At 38.2% G+C, this 13,310-nt stretch overlaps 1 protein-coding gene across 13 annotated transcripts in view; it reads right to left on the reverse strand.

Annotated features, from left to right (window-relative positions):
- MARK3 (microtubule affinity regulating kinase 3) overlaps positions 1-13,310 on the reverse strand; it is a 63,016-nt gene that overhangs the window by 17,610 nt on the left and 32,096 nt on the right. For all 13 annotated transcript variants that reach the window (XM_042799283.1, XM_042799278.1, XM_042799287.1 and 10 more), the window contains 7 exons: positions 9,465-9,521; positions 8,296-8,532; positions 8,081-8,200; positions 7,255-7,354; positions 6,889-7,001; positions 5,957-6,110; positions 4,183-4,400 (listed from right to left, as the gene is read on the reverse strand). In XM_042799283.1, the coding sequence (XP_042655217.1) occupies positions 4,183-4,400; positions 5,957-6,110; positions 6,889-7,001; positions 7,255-7,354; positions 8,081-8,200; positions 8,296-8,532; positions 9,465-9,521 (999 nt within the window). The remainder of the gene's footprint in view (positions 1-4,182; positions 4,401-5,956; positions 6,111-6,888; positions 7,002-7,254; positions 7,355-8,080; positions 8,201-8,295; positions 8,533-9,464; positions 9,522-13,310) is intronic.

The following is a 13,310-nucleotide window of genomic DNA, read 5'->3' on the forward strand; positions in this document are numbered from 1 at the left end:
TTTAAAAATAGCATTAAGAAAAGGTTTCACATAAATGGTCACAGCAGAGAATCATGGGGATAAGGATAAAAAAAAAAGAAAAAAAAAAGGGGAAAAACATGTTCAAGCACAAAATGAGAGTAGCCAAACCTTTTTTGTTTCCAAACCTGAAATAAAACTGTTAAAGTGGAGCATTCTTAATTACCAGCAAAAGCTCCTCCAGTACCTTAAGGCAAAATATTTGTTATACAAGGAGTCTCAAGCAACACAACCCGAGCTGCAGATGTAACAATGACGCCATCTTGTTTGTTTAAAAGATTGCTGACCTGTTATACACCTTCATGTGAACGTACAAACAGAAATGAAAAAGTGAACTGCGCAAACTCCTGGTGTTAAAAAGTACAGAGAGTACAAAGATTATTTCAGATTAGCAGAACATAAGATGTATGTAGTCGTCTCAAGGGTTCTCGAGTGTTTTTCACTGGATATTCCTTAGCGATAGGCATGTGCCAAGCATCAGCAGAAGTCCTCTGGAACCTTCCTTGTACTTTACTCCCTACACATCCCTTGTCTTCAAATCTGTCTATTTAAAAAACCCCAAATTGATTCTTCTACTTTCCTCTGATATTCATCGTTGTGCAAGCCCTCTTTTCTTTACTAAACTTGCTAGCAATGAAAGCTGTGCACCTAAGGTGAAGTTCTGTGTACATGTTCTTGAGAGGTCACGCTGTGCAAGAAACTTTGTGGAGCCCTTGCAAGCCAGTGGTACAGTAAAATGTTGTGTGTTAATATCTGCATGTAATTTTTTCCTCTGTTCCTGAACTTAATAGAGAATGAGGTGCCTAGAATATTCAACAGTGTTTTTCTGGTGGGAAATATGCACAATAAGGGGTGGCTTCCTTTTTTCCACCTGCTCCCTTAGAACATTGTGTTTGCTTCCCTTGAGAAGACACCACATAACATTAAAATGTACTGTGATGTTGCATATCTAGAAAGACAAGACAGCAATCTCTGTGTTGGATCAAACTTTAAAGACTATGAATTTTCAGGTTTGGGAGGGGAAAAGTTTTGGTAATCATACGTGAAATCAGAGGACTTTAAAGATGCACCTTCCCAGCTCTTTCTGGAATGCAAAGACAGAAGGATCAATATACATCTTTTTCTGGCTCAGATTTCAGAGGTTGTGAGAGGACATTTAAGCATTTCAAGCTTTTAGATTTCAGTTTGAGAAATAATACAGTCTTAGTATTGGGACCTTTACATTCTTTAGAGTATGTCCTTTCACGATTCATCAGGGAAGTTCTTCAGCTACGACTTTTTTGTTCAGCCAGTCTACAGACTATTAATCTCTGGACATGACTGAATTGCCTGAGTGCACAGCACAGGAAGCCTGAAACTGGTATCAACAGCATCACACACTCCTTAATGGAATGACAACCCCTAGGGTCTGGGTTAGCAGCGTAAGTTCATCCTCATGGCATCATCAGCCTTTGCAGGAGGTGCTGACACTACAAAAGTGCATGTTGAGATTTCTGAGCATATGCACGAGCTCCAATTACAGCACAAAGGATGAATCTGCGGCACAGAGTCCTCCTCTTTTCCTAGAGAGTCTTGTGTCCACTGCTTAAGGCAGGCTGTTTTCACATTCAGAGACACCAACACAAGGATGGACTAAAAACTTGCAAGAATCAGCTTCTGACGTACAGTAATGAACCAGCCTATTTACTTAAGAGCACTGGTATGTTTTTTTGGTCCTAAATGATTTTCCAAACATACCACCTATTCTCCTCTTCCAGTTTTCTAAAAGCTATACTAAGGGCTCTGGGGCAGCCCTATTACAAACATCGAGGAGAAATCCAAAGCTGTGAGTAATAAACAAGGAGTTATTAAAACAAGGAGTTATTAGTTGCTGATAAGTATGCAATCCCTGTAATAAGTTTCTGTTACCAGTTTGGTATTTGCCCTATAAACTTGAAGATTTTTTGACATGCACTTGTTCAGCTTGCAGAACTATTTAGTTTGCAAGAGTTTAAACTCTCTTGTCAACTTTACAAGTACAGCTTGGAGCCCCCTACTCCAATCCCAGACTTAGCTATCTGCTCTACAAATACAACTCTTACCCTTAAGTGCTGCTTGTAAGCTTTGTTATTTAATAAGAGCAGTACATGACTGGCTAAGGGTCTCCAGCAAGGACCAGTTCTACTACTTTCACTGTATTTGTCAAAGTAGTAATTGTTTTCAGGCAGTGTTTTTCTGTCTTGTCAGGGACTTTCTCTATCATATTACTGATTTTAGGACTTAAGTGCTCAGTGAGAACACAAACTCTCCACCTCAAACTTCAAACTTTTTTTCAATTTCAGGACAATATGCTAACTCCAACATCCTTGCTTTTCCCTCTAGATCCATGTCTATACTCTAAGCAATAAAACTCCCTAATTGGTTCCAGGAACTGTGTAAAAAGTCAGCGCTTCCCTCCATCCCCAACAGCCAGGAAGCAAAAGACTAATCTCCAGCAGAGGGGAAAAAAAAAAAAAAAAGAGTTTGCACTGTCTGACATGAAGAGCTATAAACAATTTTAAACACTAATTAATTGAGTGGCATCACAAGTAAGTCTGATTCCATGTTCACCACCTTTCACCACTGCTTGTCAAAGATCAGTTGCTCACTGAATCAGAAAAGAGAAGTATCCTATGGTCATGAGCTCATATTTTATTTCAACTACAGTAGTACAAAATTTGAATTAAGACTACTGGAATAAATTCCTAGGACTTGGGAGTGGTATAGAACAGCAGATCAAAATACTAAAGATAGTACATATAAAATATGTTGTAACTGTGATGCAGAGCTCTTGAATAAGGCACTAGACAATAAAGAGTGAAGTCCTGTGTAGGACAAAACTGACTTGATTATCCTACCATTTTGAGACTCAGTAGCTAAGAACTATTACGTAAGAAGAAACTAAATCTGAATGGTTTCTGGACTGATAAAAAAAAGGGAAAGGGGAGGGGACCACAAAAATCAGAAAAGGGTCCTCCAAAATGATGTAACTCCTGCACACATTTACAAATAACAGCTGCTACAGTAGAAGATGTGTCTTTCCAAGGCATCTGTGGCTAAAACCCTCCAGCCAAGTCGCTATTAGTCACTGAGCCAACTGTCAATACAGAGCAAATAAGGTAAAACAGATCTTGTTTTATTTCTTTTGCTTCAGATTGTCAGATAGCTATGAGCTCAGGAAGTTCTGTTCTCATTTCTTGTAAGTAACGATGCTGAGTATACGACCAAATATGACAGCTTTGTTGGATAAGTTTAAAAGAAAAAAAAAAAATAAAAAAAATCACTCCATTGCAAGTTGAATAAAGGACTGGGAAGTTATCTCTTCTGAAAAGAAGGGAGTTTTTCAATACAAAATCCCAGAGTTTTAGAAATGAAATGTTACAAGGCTCAAGGCTCAAAACGGATTTCCAATTTTGCCTCAGAGGGAGGCACCACAGAGTATACAAGTTAAAGCCAAACCAAACAAAGGATTTTCTTTCTCTTGGCACACTGCCTACTGCTCAACCCTGTAAATTCACTAGTTATGCACCCTACTGTGTTTTTTCTGTTGTTGAGGTTTAGGGGCAGGTGGGGGAAACCCACAAGGATAAACTGCTTTTAAATACAGGTTGAAAACCACCTCGGAACATTTTTTAGAGCTACATTTCTTTGATAATCTTAATATACCTAACTATGACTTGGAATTGCCCGTTTGCAAACAAAGATTAGGTGGCTCCTTAAATACATGAAACTATCAGACAGTGTAATAAAGATTTCATTCTTCTGTACAGAGGCCACAGAAGAGTAGTTGGTGACAGAACTTAAATTCTTTGACAGAAGTAACTCATGCGAGATCTCAGGGGACAGCTTTTGAGTTGTTTCCTTTTTTTTTTTTTAATGATATTTTAATACCCAAATTATGTCTGTTCACCAATAGGTACTAGTGCTAATTATTAGTATCTTTTACTTCAGGAATGTCAAAAGGTAACTTGAATAGCTTGGGATAACTTGACTGATGCAGGGGAAAAAAAGGCAACCATATGACATATCTACATTTACTCTTGATGAATGAAAAGTACAATCAGCACCACTGATAAATTACTATTTAACACTTTTTCACCCCTCAAAAACATTTCACAGTTTTGATAAATAAGAATTTCTACTTACACTAGGAACAGCCGAACTTTTCTTACGTTCAGGAATATCAGCTTTATTGGGATTGCTGGCGTTTCCAAGCATTGGACTAGCTGGTGCAATTCCTCTTCCTGCAACAGCACTACTGCTGGATTTTCTTGACTGAATTCCTTCCTCTTTGAGGTCGCTGTCTGTAGTACTAGTCTGGCTTCTTTTGGGATAAGCCACTACTGAGGGGATGGATGGTCCAGCTTAAAAACATGAACATAAGAAACAAGAAAAGGACTTTTATTCTCAGAAGTGCAGTAGCTGTTTTTCAGTACAACGGAAATGTATTCATGCATGAGAATCAAGATAATTGGGTTGGGAATCAGAGTTGCAAAAAAGTAATTATTTAAATTATCAAAATATGTGTATTTCAGAAGACAGTAAAATATTGTGAAAAACAAAAGCCTTTCCAGATGAAGATACTACTTGATTTTCATGAAAGAATTATGAATTTCATGGAGGTCTCTGGTGTTTGAGTACTGACATTGGTTTGGGCTTGTTAGGAAAAACACTTTAGAGTCATCTTAAAGACACCTAACAAGTAACTGACTCATTCAAACTAGACAATCCTTTATTAGCAGCACAAAGCTGGCATATACTATTTCAAGCCAATTTCTGGTAAAATCGGGCTCCTGAGACAGGTACCTGGGTGACACAACCCTCAACCACCAGCAGCACCGACTCCTGGAACAGCCCAGAAGCAGTGGCGGTTTGCCACCAGCCTCCCTGGGTGTGCCAGGAACAGAAAACTGCTCTGGCACACCTGAGAATGAGGCAGCCCCTTCAACAATCCCAAGCTCCCTCTTCCTTTAACAGTTTCCTGGATACTGGGAAAAGCCTGTGGGGATGTCAGGATTGTGTCTTCCACCATGTCACACCTCCTCAGAAGAGGATACAGCAAGATACATCAATTTTGTAGTCAGTGTTTTAGTAATAATCAAAGAGTGTATGTATATACACAAAAACATACAAATACATATATTTAAGACATATTTTATAGATATATAAAAATATATGTGTGTGTATATATATTAAAAAGCATCACAAAACACAGTAACCATCATCCCAGGAGACTTTCCCAAGGAAAGCAACCTCTAAATGCACTTGAGGTATTTAAAAGTAGACCTAAACAGAGACTCCTTTTATGAATTAGTATCTGAGCAGGAAAATGATTAAGATACTTAGAAAACCCTAAGCTACTATCTTGCACACTCATTACGCAGAAGAGTTCTAAGTTGGTCTGAGTCACTGTCCCTTACAAATTTAATTCCTACAGGACAATCAAGTGACACTACCCTCAGGAAACAGGAAACAAGAAATATTGGCAAACTGACATTTCTTCTTCAAGTTTTAGACACAAGCTGACCTACTAGTGTCAGAAGAAAACAAAAGCTGAACAGACATACAAGAGCATGGGGGAGGAGTGCTGTGCTTTTCATGAAAAAGGGGGTTGCAACGTTCTCTTCAATTTGTGTAACAAGACTTTCCCAGCATGGTCAGGAATGCAAGGGACAACACAAAGCAGAGGAAAACAATTAAGTTGACGTATCCAGCATTCCTCTAGAAGCTGGTTTTGAAGGCTTTATAACAAAAACAATTTTTTAAAAAAATATTAGTTATTCAGTAAATCATTTAACCACCATGCTGTGAGCTACACTGCTATCATCCTCCGTACCTTTGGGGGATGGAGACAAATTCAGAAACCTAACAGAACTGGAAGTCACTATATTCTGCAACACTGAAAATGAGAATTGCTCACCGTGATCACTGTACCGCCGCTGTTTCTGGCTAGAAGATATGCTTCTCTGAACTTTGTGATGAGGAGATTGTCCAGTGCTATTATTAAGATCACTACTTGGCCTAACTTTGGCAAGTGACAGATTGCTGCTGGAGCTTGAATCACTTGCATCCAACTACAATACAAATGAGAATATCAAAACAACAAGTTCAGGCAAAACAAATTAAACATCCATCATATTATGGGGGCAGTAACAGGGAGACAGAAGGAAGATGGTTCTGGTACACAGGAAATTTTGTGACAGAAAGGAAGCTGCTTAGCAGCCCCAACTTCTTTTAGATTGTTGTGTAACTGTCTAAGGTAAAACTCAGCAGAAATTGCAGCTCCTCAAAGGACAATCGGATAAAGAAAATCCATCTCTACTTCCAGTACTCTCTCCTCAGAGTTCTCTAAGATTTTAACAGAAAGAGATGATACATTTTATTGAACCCATCACACCAGCTCCTCCAGCAGAGGAATGAAGAGCAGCTTACTGATGTTGAGCCCTCTCAGCATCATATGGAAAGGTAATCTACAATGTAAGAACTTCTTAAGGTTTATTGGTCCTGCTACTTGGTTCTCTTTAAATATTTACAGCTGGCAGATACACACTTGAGCTTCTAGACTAGACAGGACAGTAACTGGCATACAAAGCCCTTCAGACGGAGTAACTGCTGAGCAAGCAGGGCAGTTTTGGGGAGCCTAAAGGCTGGAGTTTACTGACTCTGATCAGAGAGAGAACAAACACAGCATCATTTGGACAGCTGACAGTGATGATTAAATAATGTGATTTTACATATAATGGACTTTTGTGCAGGAACGCAATGCCTGGAGTTACTAGTCTTTGCTTCTAACTTTGCTAAGGACGCTTTCTGATTCCTTTGTTTCTTTGCATTTGTAACAATGGTACTTACCTCTGATGATTTCCTTCCTAGCAGTAAGTACGTAGCTGTGATTTCATCATACTTCATTTTACTAAGGGATTCTTGAATTTCTTCTTGAGAATATCCCATTCCTACCATGATATCTAAAAACAAACACACAGTCTGTAACAGAAACACTCTGATGTTCAGGCTGGCTGTTTGAATTCAAGAGAAAGAAATAAATGCTTAAAGAATTAAGCAAAACAATTAAGTGTGAGAACATAAGCCTGATGAAAAACTAACTAATTTTTTAATATTGATATTTCAAATAGCACTCAAATACAGAGTGGCAGAGGAAAAAAACAAAACCACCCACATCATGCAAACACTATCATATTTTGAAAAATACGGAATTACCTATTCTTTTCTGGTCCGAGATGTCTAGTTCTGGTTCAACAAAAGGTTTAAGTTCATCCTCCTCATGCCCTGCATTGATCCACCTGTCCTTCATAATTTGCTATAAAAGAAAGTGATTCGTTAGTGCAATACACTTACCAGCAAAGACGACGAGCTATTGAAAGAACAACTCCCCTGTCTATCAAACACTAAGGTCTTTTTTGACTCTTCCAGATCAGGCCCCAGCATCTACTCAGTTTTGTTTTGCTTCAGTGAGGAGAATCAACTATGCACATCAAGCCAAACTGCTTCCCAATCAGCTGTATTCTAGCCCACAGATGAAAGCTCAGAGCCGTAACAGAGACCAGCAGTAGTGCAATACCTCTGACAAGTCTAGTAGGTCCACGCTTGACTATGGAAGACCATGGAAGCCAGAATTGTTTTGGCCTTTCTCCTCCACAATGGTACAAAATGCAGACAAAAGGCAACCCCATCATAACCTAGCAGCCAATATTTCCAGTTCACATTTGAAAATGTGGAAAACATCCTGGTGGATCAGCCATTAATGCAGGAATCCACAAGGGAGCCTTCAGGAAAAGTTGTAGGACACATGCAGTGTAGTCTCATGTTCATTTTGAAAGCAATTGTGGAGTCAGGTATCTTGTAACCCCAATAAACAAAATCTTAAAAAAAGAGTCATATGCTTTATTCAATACCCATCCCCTCCCACCCCAAAACCACTTCAAATAAACTATTCAGGAATGCTATGACAGTAAGTGACAGCTCAGTAATACAGTTTGAAAAATATAATGTTGAACTTTCTGATGCACCTTATTTGTGCCATTACCTCTAGAGTGCCTCTTTTTGTTGGGTTTAGCACCAGGAAACGTTTGAGGAGGTTTTCACAGTCTGTGGACATATAGAAAGGAATCCTGTATTTTCCCCTTAGCACTCTTTCTCTAAGTTCCTTGGTAACAGAAGAAGAACAGACAGTTAAGTCGTAAGCAGCAAATCACTTAAAACATTAGATAAACAGTCCCAACTTGTTCTACAAAAACACACCTTTAAGTTCTGTCCATCAAAAGGAAGAGATCCACTCACAAGAGTATAAAGAATAACACCTAAACTCCAAACATCTACTTCAGGTCCATCATATTTCTTCCCTTGAAAGAGCTCTGGAGCAGCGTATGGTGGGCTGCCACAAAAGGTGTCCAGTTTATTTCCAACTGTAAACTCATTGCTAAAACCAAAGTCAGCTATTTTAATGTTCATATCTGCATCTAGCAATAGATTTTCAGCCTGGAAGAGAAAGAACGGTTTCAAGATTAACTTAAAATACACGATTTTGAATGCTATTGTCTGTTTTTACTCACTGTTAGAAGGCAAAAAGCTGAAATATAAATCCCCTTCCTTACAAGGTCTGCAGGTACTCTTTAGTCTATCATTCACATATCTCCTATTTTAAAAATCTCCACACAATGACTTCATACTATGGCAGCTGTTACGCTACCCGAAAACTGTTATTACATCTATCTGTTTTCTCCACAGAAATGCATCCTCAGCTCTTGTAACTGCTATTTTGATCTATCAAGATGAAAACAAGATACAGTTCACTATCCATACTTTATGTGGCATTCTTGCAAAAGTCTGGTAATATACATAACCTTCAAACTTTTTTCAAGTGTGTTTTTTTTTCTTGGTGGTGTTTTGTTGGGGTTTGTTTAAGTTAAAAAACCTATATATTGAACAAGTTGTGTGGCAACACTATTAATATAAAAGGCACAATTTAAAAAAGGGATATACAATTTCATGCCAAGCTACAAAAGCCATACTTCAGTTTCATCATCACAACTGGTAATTCATTCTGTTCAGGATCAAAACTTGTCACACCTCTTAAAAAAAAAAAAAAAAAAAAAAAAAAAAAAAAAAAGGGAGGAGGGGGCAGGTTGACAAAGATCTCTCAGTTAACAGTGACCTGAATCAGATTTGAATCTGACCACTGGGTGAGAGGCTATCTTTCAACAGACGTTAAATTTCTGTATTTCAAAGCCTTACAAGTCCTTTTCTTTATATTTAACATGATTACATACTGAAAACATTCCTCAAAACTTACTATAACACATACAAAAAAAATAAATAAATCAGGAAGCTTAATATACACGTTATCAGCACAATAAAGATCACACCCACAGGTACAGAAGCTGACACTTCACGCACTTTTTCCTACTCACCTTGAGATCTCGATGAACAATATGCTTTTGATGGCAATACTGCACTGCAGATACTATCTGGATAGAAAACAAACCCAATTATGTAAGTGACATCTCAAAAAAACAAAAGTTTTAACCAAGAAGATCAACATTTACTACTAAAGTTGACACATACTTATCCACTTAGAGCTATGTAACCAGCTACTATAGTGTCCAGCATATCTGGGGAAAGGCTGATAAATAACTTAGGTATTGTTATTTGATCTATTTTGTTTCTACTAGACTTGAAAGAGGATTTTGTTTTTCCTGTGTGGCTAATTATAGACCAGCAGAAGCAATGACTTTCAGGAAGGTTACTAAAGTATTTCCATTCCAATACTGTATACAGCTATCAAAGCTTTCCCTCTAGACAGAAGTTTTCCAGTCCCTCCCCAACGGTGATTTTTCATGCCACAGCATGGAGAGAAAATGGTAAGAAATGAGCTTAGCTACTGGAGAAACTACTGGGAAACAGCTTGTTTGTCAAAGCTTACGCAGTGAGAAGCAACTATGCATCTGCTGTCTAAGTGCATATGGCTTATTGTATTTTACAGGTTTACTGTATTTTGTATACTGTACAAGAATAGCAAGCTCAATGGAAAAAAACTCTATGTCTCTTGAGTGTAAAGGAATAACTTATTCCATCATCATTTCCAAATATCATTACATTTTTCCTGCTTTATATAGAAAACTGTAAGCACTTTACAGAGTAGAGTGTCCTAGTACACTGCTTTAGTCATAAGCATTGCTACAGAACTCTACATGTATGGAAAAGCTGGGTAAAGTCTTATTTTTACCTGATCATAAATGTAGCCAAATACATTTTATTGTCATGCATACGTGGTCAGAATTGAGGCAGATATTATTTCTTAAAATAAGTGGAACTGCGCATAGAAATAACTCACTAATAACTCTTAAATAAATGTATTTCCATTCTTTGTTGAGACTAAGAAGATTTCCGACACAGAAAGATGAGGTATAACTATTGTTACAAAAAAATAATTTGTGATCAGACTGCCCAGCTTAGCATAAGGATCCTCCTGTACTGGTAAGAAGCAATGGCTCTCTCTCCCAGTATTACGAGTAGGTGAAAGTAAGGTTCTTGGTGGGTCACAGAACTGATCTACCAGTCAATTTTACATTCAACACTTAAGCAACAATGTTAAGATCTTTGTGCATTACTGGGTCACACACATGCAGAATGCCACGTTAGAAACAAAGCAGTCTATGAAGAGTTGAAGTATTTGCATTCCCTACACTTTCATTCTGGTTTTGCTTGTTCTTTTATGTACTGGCTCCCTCTTTCAGACTCCAAAGTTCAGCTTTTTACAGTCACTGAAACTGCCAAAGTGTTCCCATGCTACCACTGTACCATCCTTTTGGTTTTCCTTCCTTTCTTCTCCGCTACCATTACTTTAGCACCAGTCACAAGTTCACTCTGCAGGGGCTTCTAAGTCTGACAGCATGACAAACACCTCAAGCTTTATTCAGGACTGCAGAGACACAGCACTATACCACTCACTCCTATACCGCTTTTACTCTAAAGTGGAAGGTCTAGCAGATGATCAATCAGTAGTTTCCTTTGGAGATGCTTTTGAACTACTCTGCACTGCAACAGGATAGCACAGAAACTGAAGTGAGACCAAACTAAATGGAAGGAAAATAATAGAATGTGTACGACATTAATAATTGAAGAACAGCAGTCATAACTGAATGAAAAATAGCACAAAGCATAGCTGCACTGGACGACTCCCTTGTCTTCAACCTTCCATCACTGTTTCCATTGGCAGCCCCCTCACCCTCAATCTAGTTGAGCGTGAGAAATTTGTTGATGCTTGGCAGGTGGGAAGAAGGGAAAAAACAGCAGACCTTTTTGCTAGAGGTAACAATTGGAGCATTGAAATACATTTCTTGGGAGGGATTTCAAAAATCTGTATAATCATAGGTTTTAAAAAACAAGTTGGAACAAGTTATCTCTAGGCAGAGAAACCATTCTTCATAAGGATTAAATGACAAAAGGATAGATAAATGACCTCTCAAGGTCCCCTCCACACAGCCAAGAATATTTCATTTCTTAACTGGAACATACAATAAGATGTACTTTGTGGATTTTTTTATTTTCCAAGTTCTGTCCTAACATCTCCCAGCACTAAAAACTCTAAACTGCTGCAAGGAAAACAGACTGAAGGAGGCCGGATCTAATTGGTTGCAGTAAGGGGAGAGAAGGAATTAATACACATGAATTTTGGGAGACTCTCTGCCCTGAGTCTTGGCTTCTCATTTTTGCATTCTTACCCAGATGGGCAGATTTTTCTACAGAAAAAGGATGGTAAGATCGAACCAGAACTGCTTGGAAGCCTGTAATAGAGGAAGAAAAACAAGGTGACATTAAGAATGCAAAATGTTCTGGATTTGAATTTCTCACACATGGCTGCACAAAATGAGTTTGAAATGGAGAACTGCAGAGCACGGCTGTATTTTTAGTGTTTGTACCCTCCCCTGTGTTCCTTGTCAAGCGTGACTGGAATAACGTGATCACTGTCTTTGACATTCTTTTTTCCTGCTAAAAACTTTAAGTATGCGTAAAAAAATGGACCAAAAAAAAGTTGTTTTTTTTTAACAAGCAAAGAGGAGAGAATTACCAAATTCTGCTCTTTGCCTGCTAGAGAGGAAGTGCCTCCTCACATAAAACACAAGTGTTCGGTCCAGAAATCACATCTCCTGAAAGAAGAAACATGATCTGAAAACAAGATATAATATAATCTATTGTAAGAACTAAGCTCAGTGTCATGGCACAACTGTTTCTTCAGTTTAAAGAGAACCACTGACTGTTAAATCAGTTAGCAAATTTTTAAAAAATAAACCCCTAGTATGTCATAAGTCTCTATCTAACATAAGAACAGCTGCACTGAATCAGATAAAAGGTCTACAGAGAGTCCTCCAACAATGGCTAAAAGCTATACGAAGCTATTCTGGGACTACAGTAAGGTGAAATGAATAGTTTTATGACCTGTAAACCCAGTAAGATCTAATTTCCTTTGACACTGTCCCACAGCCAGAGTTCTACCACCTAATAAATGCCAAGCTCTGATCAAAGTTGCTTGACTTCTGTCCTATGCGCATGCTCTTCTCTCTAGCAAAAGACAATGAGCTCATGCTAGTTTCTCTCCTTGGGTCATTACTAGGATTCTCTCTTGTTTTTCCAGGCATTCATGCTTTTGAAGCTCCCATCTTTGAGAACAAGGTTCACTGAAGTTGGTTGAGCTCCGTAGCTGGGAAGTCAGCTGTTGAGGGAGGACAGAACACAAGAACACAGCTGCCTGAGCCAGCAGACAAGACTTAGAAGAAGAAACCAAAAACATACTTCTGTGTATTTCAGTGGATTCAAGTGAGGCCATCTACATACCTTTACAAACAACATTTAGTCTACCAAAGTATATATAAAAAAGAAAAACAAAAAAACAAAAAAAAAAAAACCCAAGATGAGAATCTGAAATACACAAAATCAATTGTTGATGGGTCAGATACCCAGCTCAGCAGGTAACCTTTTCAATTCTTTCCCTTCACATTTGTTTTTGAAAAATGAAGTTACATATACCCTCTACTACCTACATTTTCCCATAAAATTAAGCACTAAGTGTACCTGTAAAACATGTTTGACCTGTTTCCACAAGTTTTCACTTAAAGGGGAGTCGAATTGTTGGGAAAGAAAATAGGTAATTGTTGAACAAATGTGTAGTTTCAATGGAATTACTGCAAGATCTTTTTCCACACAGCTCCTGATAAAAGAAACTGAGGACAAAGAGCAGAAAACCATACCAGTAGTAG

Source organism: Tyto alba, unplaced genomic scaffold (assembly GCF_018691265.1).
Source record: "Tyto alba isolate M040663 unplaced genomic scaffold, T.alba_DEE_v4.0 Super-Scaffold_29, whole genome shotgun sequence".
NCBI classification, from domain to species: domain Eukaryota; kingdom Metazoa; phylum Chordata; class Aves; order Strigiformes; family Tytonidae; genus Tyto; species Tyto alba.